This window comes from Lampetra fluviatilis, chromosome 6, assembly GCF_964198595.1.
Source record: "Lampetra fluviatilis chromosome 6, kcLamFluv1.1, whole genome shotgun sequence".
NCBI lineage: Eukaryota > Metazoa > Chordata > Hyperoartia > Petromyzontiformes > Petromyzontidae > Lampetra > Lampetra fluviatilis.
In genome coordinates this window covers 7,857,989-7,878,211 of record NC_136280.1, presented here as the reverse complement: position 1 = coordinate 7,878,211, position 20,223 = coordinate 7,857,989, and the positions used below count along the sequence as shown (strand labels likewise).

At 39.3% G+C, this 20,223-nt stretch overlaps 1 protein-coding gene across 4 annotated transcripts in view; it reads right to left on the bottom strand.

Moving 5' to 3' along the window:
- The window catches only part of PI4KA (phosphatidylinositol 4-kinase alpha), a 67,913-nt gene extending 57,295 nt beyond the window's left edge, over positions 1–10,618 (bottom strand). For 2 of the 4 annotated variants that reach the window (XM_078857652.1, XM_078857653.1), the window contains exons 1-12: positions 10,466–10,618; positions 8,004–8,120; positions 7,469–7,562; positions 7,061–7,149; positions 4,128–4,197; positions 3,758–3,873; positions 3,413–3,556; positions 2,964–3,039; positions 2,417–2,565; positions 1,848–1,913; positions 1,434–1,533; positions 530–721 (exon numbers count right to left, since the gene is read on the bottom strand). In XM_078857652.1, coding sequence (XP_078713778.1) covers positions 530–721; positions 1,434–1,533; positions 1,848–1,913; positions 2,417–2,565; positions 2,964–3,039; positions 3,413–3,556; positions 3,758–3,873; positions 4,128–4,197; positions 7,061–7,149; positions 7,469–7,562; positions 8,004–8,120; positions 10,466–10,576 — 1,324 coding nt within the window. In that variant the 5' untranslated portion in view covers positions 10,577–10,618. The remainder of the gene's footprint in view (positions 1–529; positions 722–1,433; positions 1,534–1,847; positions 1,914–2,416; positions 2,566–2,963; positions 3,040–3,412; positions 3,557–3,757; positions 3,874–4,127; positions 4,198–7,060; positions 7,150–7,468; positions 7,563–8,003; positions 8,121–10,465) is intronic. The other 2 variants (XM_078857654.1, XM_078857656.1) reach the window with 1 other exon arrangement.
- Between the last annotated feature and the right edge of the window lie 9,605 nt (positions 10,619–20,223).

The window sequence follows — 20,223 nt, the reverse complement described above, 5'->3', positions numbered from 1 at the left end:
ATTTAACTATCGATTCTATGATTATTGGAATTGATCATCAATTCTCTAAAACAATTATCAAAACATCTATTATCCATATCTTACAAAATATTGTCCATCACTGCAGTCATTGTATGACCTCGTTTACTGCATGAGACCAGTTTAAACTGAAATCTGCAAAGGGTGACACTTACATAATCGGTTGACGCATTTCACACATTTTTGGCCCAAAGAAAAAACTATCACCTACAGGGCCAATTCTTATTGAATACCCATTCTTTTGTAAAGCAACATCCTGCTGCTGTATAGGGGTGAAGCAGTAGCAGTGGTTTGTGCACTGCAGTATTAACCCCGCCACATGAGCTTGATGCCCAGCTATGGTTAACATAAGTGGCGACTGATATCTGGTCGTGAACACTCCCTTCACCTACTTGCACTGACCAGCATGATAACATGAAATCAAACAACTGCCCTGACTGACACAGCCTAGGGAGGCCTTCACGCATCAGTGGATTGACTCAGGGCTGTAAATAAGTCCTGCTGCATGTACCTTGTTCGTCTTTAGCTGCCCACACCATAAGGTCCACACAGGCAGCATTTGCCTGGCAGCGGAGCTTGAGTGAGCTCGACTCCCCATGAGGCCGATCGGCATCGTGCAGCATTCGCTGCAACTCTGCTTGGCTGCTGTTGAATTGCTCCAAAACAAAGTCATGTACCTCCTTCACAAAAACTGAAGGCAGATCTGTGAAAAGAAAAAAATAAGCTTGAAAAAAATTCATAAAGTAGTTTACAATTAAACTCCCATGAACAATACAATACTACAAAACTGAAATTTTTCATCCAAGAATATTCTTTATGTCATCCTCAATATAGTTTGGTGATCGGTAGGTCGCATGTGGTGAGGTGGCTGGGACAATGATCAGAGCTGGCTCAAGGGAAGACATTTGGCCAGCTTGAAAGAGAATGCCACATACTCTCGAAAGGGGTTCTCTAGAATTCCCTTTCATGGAGGCCTTTCCATCAAAAGTTGCAAGAAAATGCAGTGCTGCACTTTTACCACCCTTGTTACATTCTGAATAGCTTACAAAGCCTTGACTAAAACTAAATTAAAATACCCAGTGTCCTAGTAGCATTACAAAAGTCATAGCAGATGGAGAAAGAAAGCACTTTCAGAAAGCTGTAAATGATAACATGGTAGTATCACTGGGTAGTTGCCACGCAGTAGTAAGCACACTACACTGTGAACTTGGCAATGAGTTAATGTATTTTATAGAATGGGCAATATCTGAAATAGTCCTGGAAGCCACATTTACCAACCTGCACTGACTCGTATAAGGAACAAATCCCCATGACATATAAGGCGTTACGTGGAGTAGCCTCTATGCAGCTGTGAATTGGCAAAGTGTGATAACGCAATCATTTTGTCACCGCCGCATAAAATACACAGTTCCTACCTTTCAAACAGTTTAAAAGGGTGTCCCTCAGCATCTTGAAAGCTGCTACATAAAGGATGTTGCTGAAGTTTCTGTAGTAAAGGTATGTTGATGGGTTACACTGCAATAAATGTAAAAATGTAAAATTAACCAACAAAAATATTGCACGGTAATTTGATTACATTTCAAAAAGCCAGAAGTGTAATGCAATGTTTCTGGTTTAAACGTCTAAAAACAGTATTGCCAACTTTATGCCACATTATACAAGTTTAAAATTAGTGTGCAATAAACTACCACTTTGTAAATGTATATTGACAAGTATAGAACCCAACATTTATTTCACATTGTGCATTAATATAAGAATATATTAACGTATTATCTTTGTCCACAGAGTCACATGAAATAATTTGTGTTTAAATGTAAATGAATACCTACATCAATTGTTTCAAGTAAAATCTTGTCCAGAGTTCTGAGCATGTTGTCATTTACCAAGCGTTTTACCTGCGAACACACACAATTAATAATTAGAAAATGTCGAGAATTTATTTGAAATATTCTATCTTACCAGAAATCACTGCAATACAGAATGCTATTTCTTTCATATAACCATTCTTCTGTAAGTGGATCCATAAGGTTACAGATGTGACGATATTCTCTGGATTATATGATACACGATTCATCTCTGTATTTCAAATCAAAATATGGAGGTGCGTATTATAATCTATTGTGTAAACAAATTTGAATAACTTTGACACTGGTCACAAGTTTTAGGTGCTCTTACTTTACTGAATGTCTTGGAATTGGATGAATACGGTCAATCTATCTCAATCTATACCCATTTAACAAAGATATTTAAAAATAGCACAGATCAGTTAATGAATGCATAATTGTATCTTCTCTGCTTTATTTGCATGCCAGACAATGGCAAACATGTATTTTCTGGATTATTAGTTGGTATGAACCATAATCCTTGGGTAAAAATGTTAATTTAAAAATACACAGACCATGTCCAAAAGTCTCTTTAGCAGTAGAATTGGAGTGTCCATTTGTTGGCAGGTGTCTTTTGTGTTGAGAGGCGATGTGGAGAAGCTGGAACTTAGGACGGTGAAGTAAAAGTCTGGGTCATTCACCGGCGCATCATTATATGACGCACCTGTAAAGCAATTAGAGAAGCAGCAATTCAAGAGATCGTATTATTTACCATAGTAACTTTAGAAACTCAAGATATTTGAAATACATTTAAAGAACATGCCATTATCTAACAAAAACATAAGATATAGGTTTGTGAAAATGCTTTTAAAGAATATAATAATGCATTCATTTTTTTAAATACAAATGTTCAAATAATAATGAAAAAATATATATTGTGACTATAACAGCTTCTAGTGACAGCAGAGGTTATGTAAAATATTTACGTACGATTTTTACAAAAATAATAAATTCCTACAGAAATGCATTTTCGTACGTTGTGATAAGTGTAAGAACAGAATTTGAATTGATCAATCAGCACACTACAAGTAAATACAGTAATATGGATGAAAACATACATACCTTCCCAGTACTGTAGTGTGGCATAGCCTGGGGAACTTGGCATCTGACTGCCACCCTTTTCTGGACTTAGTTGAAACTGACAAAAAAAAACCAGAGCAGACATAAAATCGTTAATTCAAAAAAAAAATTACATTTTCACAATGTTAAAATATTTAAAAATGAAATCCATTAATCATAAAAACACATACATATACAATACTATTCTAAATGAGCATACCATTTACTATAGTTCATTCGTACAGCGTTCCTTATTTTCTTAAGGTAAACATGCATTAATGAACAGCAGCACCTGCAGCTTAATCTAAATCAAATGCTGACTCAGTTTTCAAATGAATTCACAACTGTAAATGTGTAATTGAACAGCATAATTTGACAATTTTATTGAAATCAATGTGTGAAATCTAGGTGTCAAATATATAAACACTATGTTATCAACTTTTTTTACTCACCTGCGCAAAGCTGGCGACGCTATTTACATTTCGTCGGAGGCTATCACTTGTCCCACAGGATTGCATCAATGATGAGGGCATGATGGAGCGGAAATCGTGGAAAGATCTCCTCCGAATAGCATCTGGATCTGTTGTTTGTGCCACCTGCAGGAACAAATTAGCTATCGATTAACTGGGTTTTAATTTGCTACAAGTCATTCAAATTGCAGGCACTAAATCACCAAACTTTCCTTTTGCGATATGTTACATGCTATATAATGTGGTTGCCCAAAAGTTTTATTTGAGATTTAGTGCTATAGCATTGTGAAACAAGCTCAGATGCGGTGGAAATAAATTTAATGTTACCGATTGCAAGGTCACTTTTGGGAATAGCCTTGAAAGAAGTGAATCATCTTCATTGCTGTAACGGCCAAATGCTCGTGACATGCCAATAAGGCAAGGCACTGAATACTGGCAGACATCTGGAAAAAAGGACATGTACAACACAAATGACTATCATTTAATAAGAAAAAAATCATGCACATTTTTTTATCTCTGATGTTTTTCTTTTCAAATTCTAACCGTGTGCTATTCAGCATGATGTTTCAGACGTTTAACTCCACATGCTGAGAGTTATACAGCACAACCGGAATAACCTACCAAGAACCATTAACCATATATTCTATTCAATTCACAAACTATTAAATCAAAATGGAATGCTAAAAAAGTAACACACCTCTGTCATTATGGGGATTCTCACAAATTTGAAGTAATTCTTGCAAGGTATCAAGTAATGCTTCCAGAATCTAAAATGAACAAACATGTGAAAAGAGTAATCACATAACATTCAACATATACATTGCCAATAATTTCAATAGATTATTTGAGTAGAGCAATTATTACATTTAAATGCTGTAAAAGGTTAAATATTTATGAAATACGCAAAAAAATTGCCAGTGTCTACAATTGTATTAATTAATACTTTCAATCTGTACAGATTGAAAATTTGCTGAAGCTAAAAAAATTATCTTGATTTAAAGCTTTCGTGACTGCAGGAATCCATACTCTTTGGTTCTTTCGGTAAAGTCACGTAGGTAGAAAAAATAATAGATCACGACGTTTATATCGCAATACAAGCAATCGTCTTCAGGTGAAAAAAAGAGGGGAAAATCTGCTGAGGCAGCATGTTTATAAAGGTTTAGAGATAGGCGGGGCAGCTAATGTCAAATGTAAGCTCAGCGAAGGCCAAGCTCGGCTAGGGTCCGGAAAATTTGCTTGTAAATGTAAATTGTCATCCTCTCAGCCGACAAGGGCAATACCACTGTCATCATGGATAAAACCACTTACAACAACAAAATAAATTCAAAATAAATTCACTTTAAGATGTTTTTTGTTCATGTTTTTTTGTTTGTTGCGGTTGCACCCGATTCAAGAGCCGAATGGCTCACAGGGCTATACCTAATAAATGAATTTGAACTTGAATGATGGCAGCTATACCAAAATCAATAGAGATCCTACCAACTGCCTGGCTACGAAAACCAACAATATCATCACTAATTCGACTTCTCTAATCGAACCGACCAAGCAGCTCTCTCTAAAACCTTCAGCTGCTGGACCACCCAGAGTTTATAGCCTACCAAAAATCCATAAAGAAGGTACTCCGCTCCGTCCGATCGTCTCCACCATTAACTCACCCACCTACAAACTGGCCCAATTTCTGTCTGAGACCCTGCTTCCTTTCACAGGCAAGACCACCTCAGCTGTACTTAACTCGGCTCACTTGGTTTCTCTAATCAAGGACATCTCACTGTCTCCAGATGATTTGCTTGTCAGTTTCGATGTAGTCTTGCTGTTCACCAAGGTCGCTGTACCTGACACCATTGCAATCATTGAAGACTTGGTCCAACAGGGACTGAATCCTGATGCACCTACATTGGTGAGGCATTGCCTTACCAACACTTACTTTACCTGGAATGGTACATTCTACAAAAAAAATGAGGGCACCACAATGGGTTCTCCCTTATCGCCAGTGGTAGCAAATGTTTTAATGGAGAAATTTGAGACAGATGCCATCCAGACATCCACCCTACGTCCTTGCTTGTGGAAGAGATACGTAGATGACACGTTCGTTTTCTGGCCACATGGCCTGCCAGCACTGAACCAATTTTTCAACCACATCAATTCCATACACCCATCCATCAAATTGACCATAGAAGTGGAAAATGATGGCAAGCTACCATTCCTGGATGTTTTGATCGAGACCTGATGGCTTGTTGGGACACTATCTACAGGAAAGCCACCCACACGGATTCCTATCTAAAGCCTGATTCCCACCACCATCCAGCCCACAAGAATTCCCTCATCAAAACACTACACATAGTTGCATCTCCGACCAGCACCACCTATCCAGTGAACTGGAGCACGTACGCCAAGCCCTCAAGATGAATGGATATTCGGATCACACAATCCGCAAAGCTGTGTCCCCAACCATAGGGAGAGAACCATCTGAGAACCCAATCAAAACCATCACCTTGCCATACATTGCAGGGGTTACCAAAAAAAATTCCCAAATTCTGAACAAACACAAGATCCAGGTTCGATTCAACACAGTACACACAATCCGTGATTTGATCCCATCTGTGAAAGATGTGATTCCTGACATGCAATACCCTGGTGTCTACAAACTAATTTGTATCTGCGGTAGCAGTTACATTGGGGAAACGAAATGACATGTCTCGGACCGTGTTCGCGAACACAAGGCAGATTTGAAACACGGCAGAACCAATACCTCTGCCGTGGCTGATCACTGTTTGAACGTGGTGGGCTCACACGATATTGTCTTTTCCGAGACCAAGGTACTCTGCAAACCTTCAGGCTACCATCAAAGATTTTTCCATGAAGTCATCCAGATTTATAAACACAGACATAACTTCAACCGAGAAGATGGATACAAATTAAGCAATCATTGGAAGGACGTCATCAACTAGGTAAAGTTTTAATTGCTTTGATGTTCCCTTCCTACCTGGCAATATTAGCCGACTCTCAAATTTCCAAGCCCTAGCCGAGCTCGGCCCTTGCCGAGCTTACATTTAACATTAGCTGTCCCGCCCATCTCTAAACCTTTATAAACAGCCTGCCTCAGCAGATTTCCCCCTCTTTTTTCACCTGAAGACGATTGCTTGTGTTGCGATCGAAACCTCGTGATCTATTATTTTTTCTACCTACGTGACTAAATAAATAAACTAAAAAAATAAACTTTACTAAACATTTAAACATAATAGTTTAAATATACATTACTTTGTATTACTATGATTAAATGAATAGCATACCCTATCATCCAAATAATCTACCTTGTTATTAATTTTAAGGATACATTAAATTGCCATACTGGCAATTGAACAATTACAATTGCTGACTTTTGAACAATTACGGTACTGCATCAAGCTTTGGCGACAGAAATATACAGCATTCACGAGTAACATACCAACAGCAATTGCCATACCAGGTTATTCAGAGCAACGCGAATTGGGCAATGACATACAATTAAGGAGGCTATCAACATATTCAGATTCACCGAATCACTTTTGAGTATTAGTAAATGTATAAGGCAATTATTTCGTTTCACAAAATGACACAACATGTTACAGGAATGTGTCAATGAATTGTCACCTGCTCTCGAATGTGCGGATCTCTCTGAGCAACATCAGAGAGGAGCGTCACCAAACAAAAGCTAAATGACTCCGCCACGGGCAGCCTCTCTGTAATGGCAGAAGTAACAACGCAACATTAGCGAGCTCATTGGCATCATGAAACCAACTGGTTCATCACTAAAACACTGGCTTAATTAATGGCGAACAGTTATTATTTATCATACGATTTTGGCATGGTAATTATTGGCAAAATTCACCGCCAATGCGCATGAATAAAACACAATGCACAGAAAGGTCAGGGTGGGTTGGTGACCACTCCCCGCATTTCGTAATTTACAAGATTTCACAGCTTTAATTCATATTTACAATTTCAGTGACCACCGGGAGCTCCGTGATATCATATGTTTAAAAGATATGTAGTCCTCACCTCTGTCACGCTTTCCAACATAGTCTTCAATCCATTGGACATTAGGAAGCATTTTCAGCAGCTGTAGTAGGTAAGGAACCAAGTGTTCTTTGTGCTGTGATAAAAAAAACAATTAAGATATCCAGACTGAAAGTAAAACATTTCAACAGCCCCTTTTAACGATTTCTACCTGTACGCCTGAAAATAATAACTAAAAAAATTAACTAATTAAAAACATTGAGTGTCTAGACTACAGAAAATAAGAAATTAAGTAATAACATGATTACACTTATAGTCAAGCTTCAAGAGACTCCTCCGGTGATTTGGACACGTCTAGAACAGATCTGGAAATAATCCGGAACAATACATGACATAAACAAGCACGCGAAACAGAGGATGACCAAAGATGAACTGAGTGAACACAGTAAAGCGTGATGTTTTAATTAAGAGGGTGACAAATAAAAGAAAGCATTAAGCAAGACAGTAAGAGGTGGAAATATCTAATTCATCCCCATCCTCTCTAAAAGATGACGGAAGGAAAGCCTCATTATTGTACCTGCAAACCCGATTCCAAGAGAAATATCCCAAGTGCGATGACAGCATCCCTCCTCCGGTGGTCCAGCTGGCATGCCCCTTGTTGATCCAATGGGCACATGCCCAACACCTTTTGCACCTGAACATGTAAAACAACACCAGCACATCCATAAGCACTGTCGACTGTACAAAGCCATACGATAAAATGTGAAATTCTGTCAAGTGCAGTGCATATTGCACAGTCGTGATACCGAATCTTCACCATTTCTATTGCTAAAGCATTATTTTGGATTAACGTAAGTCACTTTCTGTCTTCCAATAATAAAAATGATGAAAACATTCAAACACTGCACATGGAACAGACAATGTTCAGAGGAAAATCCTAAAATATTGTTTGTTAGTGTCCTTAAATTTTCCTAAGAATCCCACAATATAAATTATAATTTAACGTGCATGCAGGTTAATGATACATCTAAAGTACATCATGAAACACAATGGATTTTTATTATATAAATAGTTACAATACATTTAAGTCCTTCAGTCCGACTTTGCTTTGAATGATACATATCTTATAGGCATGTGTGATATTTAGCACATTATAATACTGTAATTTCATACATTCTCTGCTCATCCATCCATCTCAGGAAGGACATCACATTGGTGTAGAAATAAAGATAATTAAAGATCTGACTGATATACTGTACATAATAACTTATAATTATTGATTCACAAGTTTGGCCATTTAATGTTTTTGTACAGTAATGTTATCACAATAATCAAGACCCATGGTACGAAGTATCAAAATACTGTACAGTATATTTTTTGCATTTATCAAGGCTCCACACCAAATAGGTCAGTTCAATAAAATACCTCTTGCTTAGGAAACTAGATACATGGACCAATTCAGTTTTCAAACACTAAGCACCATGTGGGACAATCAGAAAAGGAAAGGCGTTCACATGCTCAGAAGATGTTTGTGGATCTGTGTTCCTGATTCATTTTTGATGATCCAGAGTCTTTGGGGGAGAAACTGCACATTCCTCTGACAGTTTGTAGCTCTGGAATTGTGGTTAGCACACTGCACTATAAATCCATCAACCCAAAGTTAAATTCCTGGCTATGGATATATCATCTTAGTGGCTAGGGGTACGTGAACTACACCTGGGCCTCACCATCACAAACCCGCACTTGTAAATTAGGGGCCGTTCATAAATGACGTCACGCGATTGTGGACGATTTTTGACCCCCCCCCCTCGTCACACGGCATCACAAAAAGTCAGACCCCCTCTCAAATATGACGTCACAAAGCTCTGCCCCCCCCCCCCCAAAACCATATTTCCATTTTGAAACTAAAACAAATCGCTTTAAACTATTGTCATGGTAGTGCGCATTTAATGTGGCGCTGCACTCTGATGTTGTAGGAGTGTTGTTATGACAATTAGTGTTATAACAATTCTATATTTCTTTAAAGTTGCGAATTTTGATGGGATGTCACATTTCAATGCGGAACTTTAAATAAATATAAACACGTTCTACTTAATTAAATATATATTTTAATACGTTTTCTCCTACATCAGAGTGCAGCGCCACATTAAATACGCACTACAATGACAATAGCTTAAAGCGATTTGAAGCATATTTTTTGGAGGGGGGGCAGAGCTTTGTGACGTCATATTTGAGGGGGGTCTGACTTTTTGTGACGCCATGTGACGTCATTTATGGACGGTTTTTTAATGTAAAATCTACGAGACCCTCATCCAGCAATGGATTGACACTTCTGTAAATTAATTTCAATGTATTTTATCCAAGCAGGGCCCAGCATATCCATATGACGAGTGCCACTGCGTCTTCTGCATCAAAAGACGCAGCATCATTCATTGTGCAGTTTATTGTACAGACACTTGAGCAATAGTGGTGATGACAGTAGATGAACGTGGACATTTTGAGGATGACGATCAAGATGATGAACACAGTAATGCAATGATAACGAAGGTATGAGTATAATATTCATGATGCTGATGACGGAGATGGGGACATTGTGCCGCTGGAGGTAATACAAGTCATGACGATGTTTAAGTCAATATACTTTCAACTAGAGATGTATGTTCAACTTATTTCGTACCTGGTGATATGTTTATGATGACGCTGCGATATTAAGTTGACGGCGGCAATGATTATTAAGATGATGGTGGTGATATTAATGCCGGTGGTGATATTAATGCCGGTGGTGATACTGAATAACGACTGTGCCCACGCTGACATTAACACTGATAACGATGTAAATAGAGACGAGACATCGCACTGCTGTTAACAAAAAAAGAAAACCCAGTCAAACCTGGCCAAGAGGTTATCCCTCAGCGTTTGGCTTTCCTGCCTTACAACCACCAATGGATGATTCTGTCAAAACCCCATCGTGCCCCACATTCCCTCCCCTCGTTCCTCTGCCTGCTGAGCACCGAACCGCGAGGACGCTTCGAGACGAACCTTATCAAGAGGCGCCGGGTTCTGAGCGGCCAGGGAGCGTGCCAGGCTGAGCACAGTGTTAAAATAGAAGCCATCGCCGCTCCCCATTCCGCCGCCTGCCGCAGTCGCCATCGCTGACGAAGGCGAGCGGCAAAGGCGAGTTGGAGGTGGAGGATTGGAGGGACGCACTGGGGGGGGGAGGGTGGCAATTGAAGCCGTCTCGGCGCCATGTTGGGTAAGGGTTTGTGTGTAAGTGAGACGGCGGTTGGCGTGGGGGGTGGGGCATGGTGGCGGCTTAGTGACGTCATCGACCCCGGGGTGGGGGTGGGTGGGGTTCAAGGGGGTGGGGGCTGGGGCTGAGTGGGTGTGGATGGGTGGGGGAAGCGGTGTTTTTTTAACCCCCTACCTAAGATGGCGGCCAAACTAAAGCGACGTTGTGTGAGCACGTGACCGCGCCAAAGCGTCCAATCGGGAGCGACCGGATGTCTCGACGGCGGCTGCCCGGCGGAGTTGGTGGTGGGGGTGGCTTTTTGGTGTAAACGATGAATGGATTCATATTCATTGGGTCGTTCGGTAAAGCCACGTAGATAGGAAAAAATAAAATAAAAAATATCACGACGTTTCGATCGCGTACACAAGCAATCGTCATCGGGTGGTGTTACATTAACAGGTTAAATGTCTTTACATTAACAGGTTAAATGTCTCACTAACACAGCCACCGTTGCTCGTTTTCCTCGACGTGGCGGTGGCTCTAAGATCTTACATTGACATGCAAATTTCATCACTAGCCCCGCCCACTTCGCTTATGACATCTTGGGCTACGCCCATCTCAAACCCTCCTACGTCAGCAGTCCTGCTGTGTTTGCTTTACACATGATGACGGTTGTTTGTGTTGCGATCGAAACGTTGTGATCTATTAATTTTTCTACCTACGTGACTTTACCGAAAGACCCAATGAATTCGAATTCCTGCAGTCACAAAAGCTTTAAGTCAAGATAAATTGATGTTTTGCACATTGGGTTTAACGCGTATGTCTTTCGCGACCGATATCCATCATTCTTTGTGTCTTCCGGTAAAGTCACGTAGATAGGTTTAAATGTCTCACTAACACAGCCAGATAGGTTTTCTTTAAACCTATCTGTGACTTTACCGAAAGACCCAAAGAATATGAATTCCTGCAGCCACGAAAGCTTTAAGTCAAGATTTATCCATAATACTGTGTAGGGGTTTTTTTTTCCGCCTGGATGTAATCGCCAGCGAAACGTCGAACTCGGAATTGTAAATGTTGCGGGTTGACTCTCAAACAACACCAGGTGTGCTGAACTTATCAACTAATTGGCACGTTTTGTTTACGTGACAAACCTTACTAATTGGCTGTGTCAGGTGGTGGCGGGTTTAACAACACATTTATATTTACGCGATCTAAACTCCAAAAAACGTTTATGAATTCATATGCATGAAGTAGCACGGGTCGGTCGCCATTATTAATATTCATAATAGTGGGAAACATGAACATTTATGAGGGTGGGCAACCCTTATGAATATGCATAATGGTATGTAACTCTCATGATTATTCACAAGAGTGGGAAACTCTCACGAATATTCATAAGGGTGGGCAACCCGTATGAATATGCCAATTGGCCAAAAATAGTTTTACTCATGGCAAAATTGATTAGCCTAAAAATAGTCTGCCCGATCCGACATAAGTGTATGGAAATGTATTATTTACCACTGATTTATGTTTGTGCAATATATAAATTTTACATGTGACACAATTGTTTTTGCATTGATTTATATTTGCTTCATTGCTATAGTTTATTTGATTTTAAGTCAAACATTTTTTTCGTTTTTATCTTTTTGGTGACCAAGGCCACTTGCAAAAGAGATTATTGAGTTCTCAACTGGTTTTACAAAATGAACTTGAATATTCAGTATTTAATATTCAAAACAGTTTTATCCTGATAGTTATTTCAGCGTCATGTGAATTATCCATTCAAATCTAACAGAGAAGTGTACCCGTTCCTGTTTGAGAACAACCCAGGGACGAATATATCACAGAACTGCATCTGAAATCCTTCACGTGACCTCTGGTTCACACAGCAGGGGGCAGCACATTGTCACCAGCCCTGGTATTGGGCAATCCTGGTCACATTCTTAGGTTTTTTCGGTAAAGTCACGTAGGTAAAATATTAAAATTAATAAAAGTAAAATAATATAAAAATCACGACGTTTCGGAGGCAACACAAGCTTCCGTCTTCAGGTGGAACCGTCACAGCCACGACAGCTGGATCAGCTGTATCAGGTGGTGGCGGTTTTACTTGATACAGCTGTCGTGGCTGTGACGGTTCCACCTGAAGACGGAAGCTTGTGTTGCCTCCGAAACGTCGTGATTTATATTTTATTTTACTTTTATTAATTTTAATGTTTTACCTACGTGACTTTACCGAAAAAACCTAAGAATATGAATGTAAATTGTCACGAAAGCTTCAAATCTAGAATCCTGGTCACATTACACGGAATTTTGTATTAAAATTTTTACGATGGAATTTAGCCCAATAAAATGTACTGTAGAACCAAATTTAAGGTGCTATTTTGTGTGCTGTCATTGGTGACTTGAGTCACACCATCAACTTTATCACCCTTCAGAACCTCCATAATATAGGTGTTTTTGGGTTAAATCGCATAAACATATAAATGTCTCGTTAAAACCCGCCACCACCCGACACAGCCAACTAGTAAGGGTTGTCACGTAAACAGAACGTGCCAATTCGTCACTAGTACAGCACACCAGTGTGTTGGAGAGCCAAGCCACAACATTTACAATCTGAGTACGACGTTTCGCCAGTAATTACAACTAGCTTCATCAGGCGACAGCCATATTTGTGGAGAAGTCCACCTGTTTCGTTCCTTGTATAGAGGCGTAGATGTGGTGACCACGCTTCTGCGCTCTTGCGCCACGTGGGGGGGGGAGGGGATTACTGAGGCAACGTACATGATGCATGTACATTATGCGAGCCCTTTGAACTTGTCATTCCTGTCTATTGTGTTTATTAATAAGTAATGTTTTTTTTTTACTTTTTTAAAAACACGCTTTTATTAATGGCAGAACTCCACGACTCCAGGAAGTGGCCCGAAGCTTGCCATAACGTAATGGACCGTGGCCAATGACAGCCAACTCAATTTTAACCCACTTCCCAATGTGGTATCGACTGCAAACTTGGTATACTGATGACAATACTATAAAATATATATATTTTTAAACATTCTTTTTTATATGTTATGTTTCGGCTTGGGTCTAATTGTCCACGGTCAACTAACGTTAACAGACAGAGTGAGTTAAAAGAAAGCGTGTAAAATAGCTGGACCAACGGTAATCCCTATTGAAGTATGCTGCCCTTTGTAGGCATGCATTTAAATAATGTATTATTTGATGATTTGCTTCCACGCAGCACTAAGGCGGTAGCTATCCAAACGGCGAAAGTAATTTTTATTTAACCTAAAGCTTTCGTGGGTCTTTCGGTAAAGTCACATCGATAGAAAGACCCATAGAGCGTTTTTATTTCTTTAAATTTCGATAGATTCTGTAATTAGTCTTTGCCAGGAGTAGAACTTCAACAATATCAAAATCAATTGAGTGTCCTTGTTGGCACGCGTGTTTCTGCTACTGCTGACAGTTGCATTTGGGAGAATTTAATATTTCTCTGATGTTATTTTAGTCTTGTGACTGATCATTCGTCCTGTTTGCCCAACATAACATTGACCACACGTGCAGTTAATCCTGTACACACCTTCTGCTGATAGCTTCGGTGATACATATTTTGTACCAGATATTAATTTCTGACTTGGCATCTTCAGAACTTGCTTTGATCACAGGCGTCTGTCAAGAGTTGACCTAATGCAGGAGCGTGACGAGCGTGGGGGCTTGGGGTTCCCTGGCCCCCTCTAGTGGCCAAAGATACGAGTTGGGGCCTCCTTGACAATCATCATGATATGTTTTCAAGTGTTAAACAGGGGTGGGGAACCTTTTTTCTGCCAAGGGCCATTTGGATATTTATAACATCATTCGCGGGCCATACAAAATGATCAACTTAAAAATTAGCCTGTTATATTTGGTCAAACATTTAATTAACTAACCCCTAATGTGATGGCTGACACCCTGAAGAGAAGCCCTGAAGACAAGACCCAGACTCGAGTCGGGGTCCGGTCTCCGATAGCCTCCCCAGTTGTGTTAGGGCTCGTTAGCCTGGAGGGACTACCTCCTCAGGTTACCTGGTGGAATGGGCAGATACCCCTTTCTGTTAGGGCGTTTGTTATTGTTATAATAAACGTGTTGACTCCAGAAAAGTCTCTCTCTCCATTTGTACCCACTACATATGCATCTGCCAACGACGTTTGGAGAGAAACCAGTTTTTTTTTGTCCATCAAGGAGCTCAAAACATGTTTCGGCTTAATTTTCAGGCGTGAAAAACACCACATCGAAATGAATACATCATCGGTGTTTTAATGCTATCAGAGGGGTCAAACATCGATGTATCGGAGCCTGAGCATGGATGTTACTAATGTGTCAATGTGTTTTGACATCCTCAATATGTATGTAGTCATTCCCTTTTATTAATACTGCACACTAACCCTGGACAGAACACTGTTGTAAACCAAATTATTAACTTTTTTTAACACGAACTTCTTTCGCACCGTATGTAGCCAGCCGTGATAAATATGAAATATATTGCAACAGAAATTATTCTTTAAATATACAATTTGTAAAAACAAAAAACGTTGACCTTCAATCTGATAAAAGCTCCAAGGTTACCCAGACTAAACACGGAAAAAAACAGTTGATTTCTGTTTCAGACTGTTTTTTTGCCCACAAACGACAGACGTTGTTGGGTTTGGTTTATGCGGTGTCATTAAATAGCCTGGCTTTTTGGCATTTGGATCGACTGACATGACAATACGATCGCCTCTATTTTAGCTGAAACATATTAATATGTATGGATGTGTGTTGAACGTCTTCCGCATCGTACGTAGCTAACCCTGCAAATCGGAGATGTGATGGAAGGACAACAAACTATACACAAAAATAAGTTTAAAAGAAAAGAGTTTTCAATCTACAGAAATGAGCTTTCAATGAAGTCCACCGAACTGTTTACCAAAGAAAATTGCCTGCATCTCAAAATGATTGAGAGCATGTACTGTTGTGAAATGTTCAGCTTCTGAGATGCAACACATTTGGCACTCTGCACTTTGGAGCTTGCTATGTGTAACACTAACACGGTTTTAAAATGTGCTTTTATTTTTTTTGTCGAAATATTTCGCTTATAAAATTCGGCACGTTACATTTCAATGAACATGCGCACGCACACGGCGAAAGTAAACATGGTATTCTGAATACGTTCTGATATTTTCATCATAAAAAATATCTATTTTGTACCGGTCACAGTTTTTATTTCATAAGACACGGTATTTTGGATTCTGTCGTGTTCCATTTTGACTCACAATGCATGAATCATGATGTGGGGGGGGGGGGATTTAAAATAAATAAGTTTCGTGGTCGCATTGGACAAGGGTTTACGGAAAAGTCTGCAGTTCACAGGAAACCACCGCCACCAACTTGACCCTTATCAAACAGTTCTCACACTCAATTGATCGTCCAGCAATACATGTTAAACTCCTATTTACAGAGCGCAGTTATGTCTCTTTCTTTAAAAAAAAAGCACACCACCGCTGCTGTGTTATTACTTCAAAAATGTGGCTTCCAATTAACGTGATATTTAAAGATCTGTTGTTGACAAAAACCCCTCAACAATTAAATAACACAATATGCTTTTATTTGAACACAGCTAGACACTTATATCTGTTTACCATAAAAACAGCAGGGCATAGTTAATAGTATAATGGACCAATTTAGTTGAATGCGTTAGGAATGTCAAATGGAGGAGTGTCGTGTTTTTGGCTGAGTGCCATTACAACAGGCGTAAATCGTCTGAACTAAAATCCTCAAGTCTCACATTTCGCGTAAGACTTGTCCATTTGTAGGCTGTATCACACTGTATTGGTGGCACCATTTGCCCTCTCCCAGCTTGTGAGCTGCTAACCTGGCAAATTGCCAGTTTCCACAAAGATATAGTGTCAGAGCGCCCACTCCTTTTCTATGTGTAGGTGGAATGTGATTGGACCGATATTCATTCCAAATTAATTAACCATTACCATTCTCCTTTCTCGTGACTCTTAAAGATAGGGCAATGCAAAGAATGGGCCGCAGTATGCTCTTCTTGATATTTCTCTTGTGAAACTCTCGTTGATATTTCTCCCTTGACAGGACAAGACTGAGTCGCCAACTGTTCAAGGAAAGCGATCGGGTAGGCATTTTGAGTTGTCCAGAATCCGTTTTTTTATTTTGTTGAATGTCGTGGACTCGAGTTGTTGCAAGGGTCAGGTGATCCCATTACATACAACAGAAAGTACTATACGGAATATGAATTAAAAACGCAAATTCCTATACACGTGATTCGATGCGTGACGTAATATTAATTGATAATACGTCGATTACTCTTTGGTTTTTTCGGTAAAGTCACGTAGGTAAACATTTTAAATAAATTAAATCACGACGTTTCGGGCGCAACACAAGCGTCCTTGCGCCCGAAACGTCGTGATTTAATTTATTTTTTTTACCTACGTGACTTTACCGAAAAAAACAAAGAGTATGAATCCTTGCAGTCACGAAAACTTCAAATCTAGAATTAATACGTTGATTAAAGTGCAGCACAGGCGTATTTTTCAACTTACGTTGAAAAATAGAGAAAATGAACTGGTTTGTGTTCTTTTAAATTACTTCACGAATAATTAATGCAATTGAATTGCAGCAACGTGGTATCCTTGCGTTTTGACGTCACTGCAGAGCAATAAAACCAACGTAATTTGTAACGCGCTACGATATTTCACAGACATGAATGACCGGTAACTTTAATAGCACGGAGCCCATCAATGCAGTGCCTCTTGAAAGCCACGATACATCGGTACGGGCTTTTGGAGTGTCTCTCCAACGTGGGCGTACAGATGGAATGCTGCTGCTGCTGTTGGGAATGGGTGGCAGAGGGAAGACGACGACGATGTACTGTACGTTGAACTTCTTTCGCACCGTACGTAGCCAAACGCGCAAATAGAGAGGTGATGGCTGTGTTCCAGACGGAGGGGGGGGGGACTGCTACGGGAGACACGACGCCTAGCAGTGACGGTGGTCCTGCTCCTTTGTGTTGAGAGCAGGAGGATTGAGGAGGTTGTGAGTCGGGCTGCTGTGATGAGTTCGACCGACAGCTACGACGAAGTTGCCGCGTGTATTTTTTCCCACTCTGAAGAATGCAATCGTCACAAACGACGGCTCTGAGGACAACGTATTAGCTGAGCATTTACCAAATACAAACAATACACAATTATCAGCTCGTGGGTGAAAATGTGACACAGCTTAAGTGAAGTTAATCAGGGTGCTTTAGAAACGGACCAAATGGTGTCTCCATTTTATGGCAGCTGCATTAAAATAATTTGTATGTTAAATCTGAAAAAAAATTGTTTCGCAAATTTTTAAATTGGCAATGCTAAGCTTGCAAAAGGGGGAAATACATTCTCAACCGCATCACACTGTATTCTCAGAATTGTAGTTGCGGTTGGCTGATATGTAGCAATGTTAAACATTTAACACTTAAGATCACACTTAATTCCATTACTGTTCCTTGCTAATAGCATGCATGTTATTACGTTTAAATAAGTAATCATTCTGTTAAATAACTGACCAATGCTGTACATTTCTCATTGTGAAACATTGACACTCACAATCTGCACTTGCGTGGTCATAACTTACTGTCATAAAGCAAACAGAACTGAACATTTTCCATTGAAAGGTTATGTTGACTGCTAAAGTTCATTTTCCAGCGTCTACCCTTTAGAAGTTGAAGTCAACTTATAGTATAACATTAACTTCGGATTAAATAAAATTGCACATTTGAAAGGAGCCAATTCTCTTCACAAACTGTTAAGAAGTTATCATTCTCTACACAATCTGTAATGACATTATGGCCATGGATATTGTTGCATGACAAATGACAACATGGGACAATTCTTCTCGTTGCAATGTGCAGTAAAGGCTAAAATCCCACCAGTCAGTTGTGAAGAAAATTGTGTTCTCCATGAAGCTTATTCCTCTATTTTTCATCTTGTTGCCAGTATGACATTGGTGTTTGATGGGTGTATTAAGGATATGGCCTTGAAATATGTCACCACTTGCATATTTATGTTATGTGAGTGGCAATATTTGGCCATGAATGGCTTAGTACCAGCCATTTCCATCATACTGCCAAATATAACTGAGCTGGATTATGCTGTGAGGTGTGCTGTAGTATAATGTGGAGCACTGGATTTATCAGGATACACGTTTGAGTTTAACAACCACACCGAAGGTCAGTCTGCTCTGAAAGGTAATGCGCGTCCTTCACACCGTTCAGCAGATTGAGAGTGATTTAAGCCATGGGAAACCTTGGACACAGAGGCAAGGGTCCCATGAAATTAAATTAAGGAATTGGAAACCTTGAATGCAGGGACAACAACGCATGTCGGAAAGACATGGAGTGCGCACTTATGCATCGAAGCATTGTAATGCAAAGGGATGCGTTTCGTACAGTAAAATTGCCGAATCAATAAAATCTTGTGTACTTTTTTTTTACATGCTAAACTGCCCATGGGGTCATATGAAAGTTAGTTGTGTGGGTGGTCCGTGGGGTTTAATGGACCATGTCATCTCCTAAGTCCGCTTAAGTCCCAGAGTGAATAACCATGGATTATTCGAAAACATTTGCCAAAACGTTTGTAGCGTACTGTTTCACTTACGCATTGCTATTAAAATATTGTACGTCTGTATCTGTTTAGGAGAAGCAATTGGCATTGAGAAATTGTTGTTAGATAAATCTGTATTATTTGCCCATTTAAATCGGTCACCTGCAGTTAGTAACACTATTCGTGCTGAGTAATCTTGCTATTAAAGGGTCATTTTATTTTCCAATAATCACTTCACGAGCATTTTCTTATTCAGGCTTATTTAGAACACTTATACTGTAGATCACGTGTCTGACGTTAAACGGGCCACGTTTGTGCAACCAATAATTGTACCCATCTCGTAATTCCTTTGGCGCGATATTAAAGTGATGGGTGGTGTAAAATCAGTGTGATTGCGCTGTCCTTTTAAGCACAATCCCTGTAATATCAATTCTAGATTTGAAGCTTTCATGACTGCAAGGATTCATACTCTTAGGTTTTTTCGGTAAAGTCACGTAGGTAAAAATAAAAATAAATAATAAAAACAAATAATAAAAATAATAGAAATAATAATAGAAATACAATTATTTAATTTAATTTATTAAAATTAGTATTTTATTTATTTTATTATTAATGCTATTGTTTATTATTTATTTTATTATTATTATTATTATTTTTACCTACGTGACTTTACCGAAAAACCTAAGAGCATGTAATATCACTCACATTTTAACACTTGCGTTGTATTACAATAAATATATCAGTATAACATCAATACAACGTCGCATATCCGACTCAATGGGGGATTGAGGTATACAGACATGTACGAAACGGTAGCATGTGTGAACGTCTGAAAAAACTGGTAGTTAGAGATGAGTATTGCTAGCTTTTTTGTTACACAGCACTGTATATGTGAAAAAGTAATGTAAAACGAGGCAGAAAATAACACTTTAAATATCAGTCACTATATGATATTT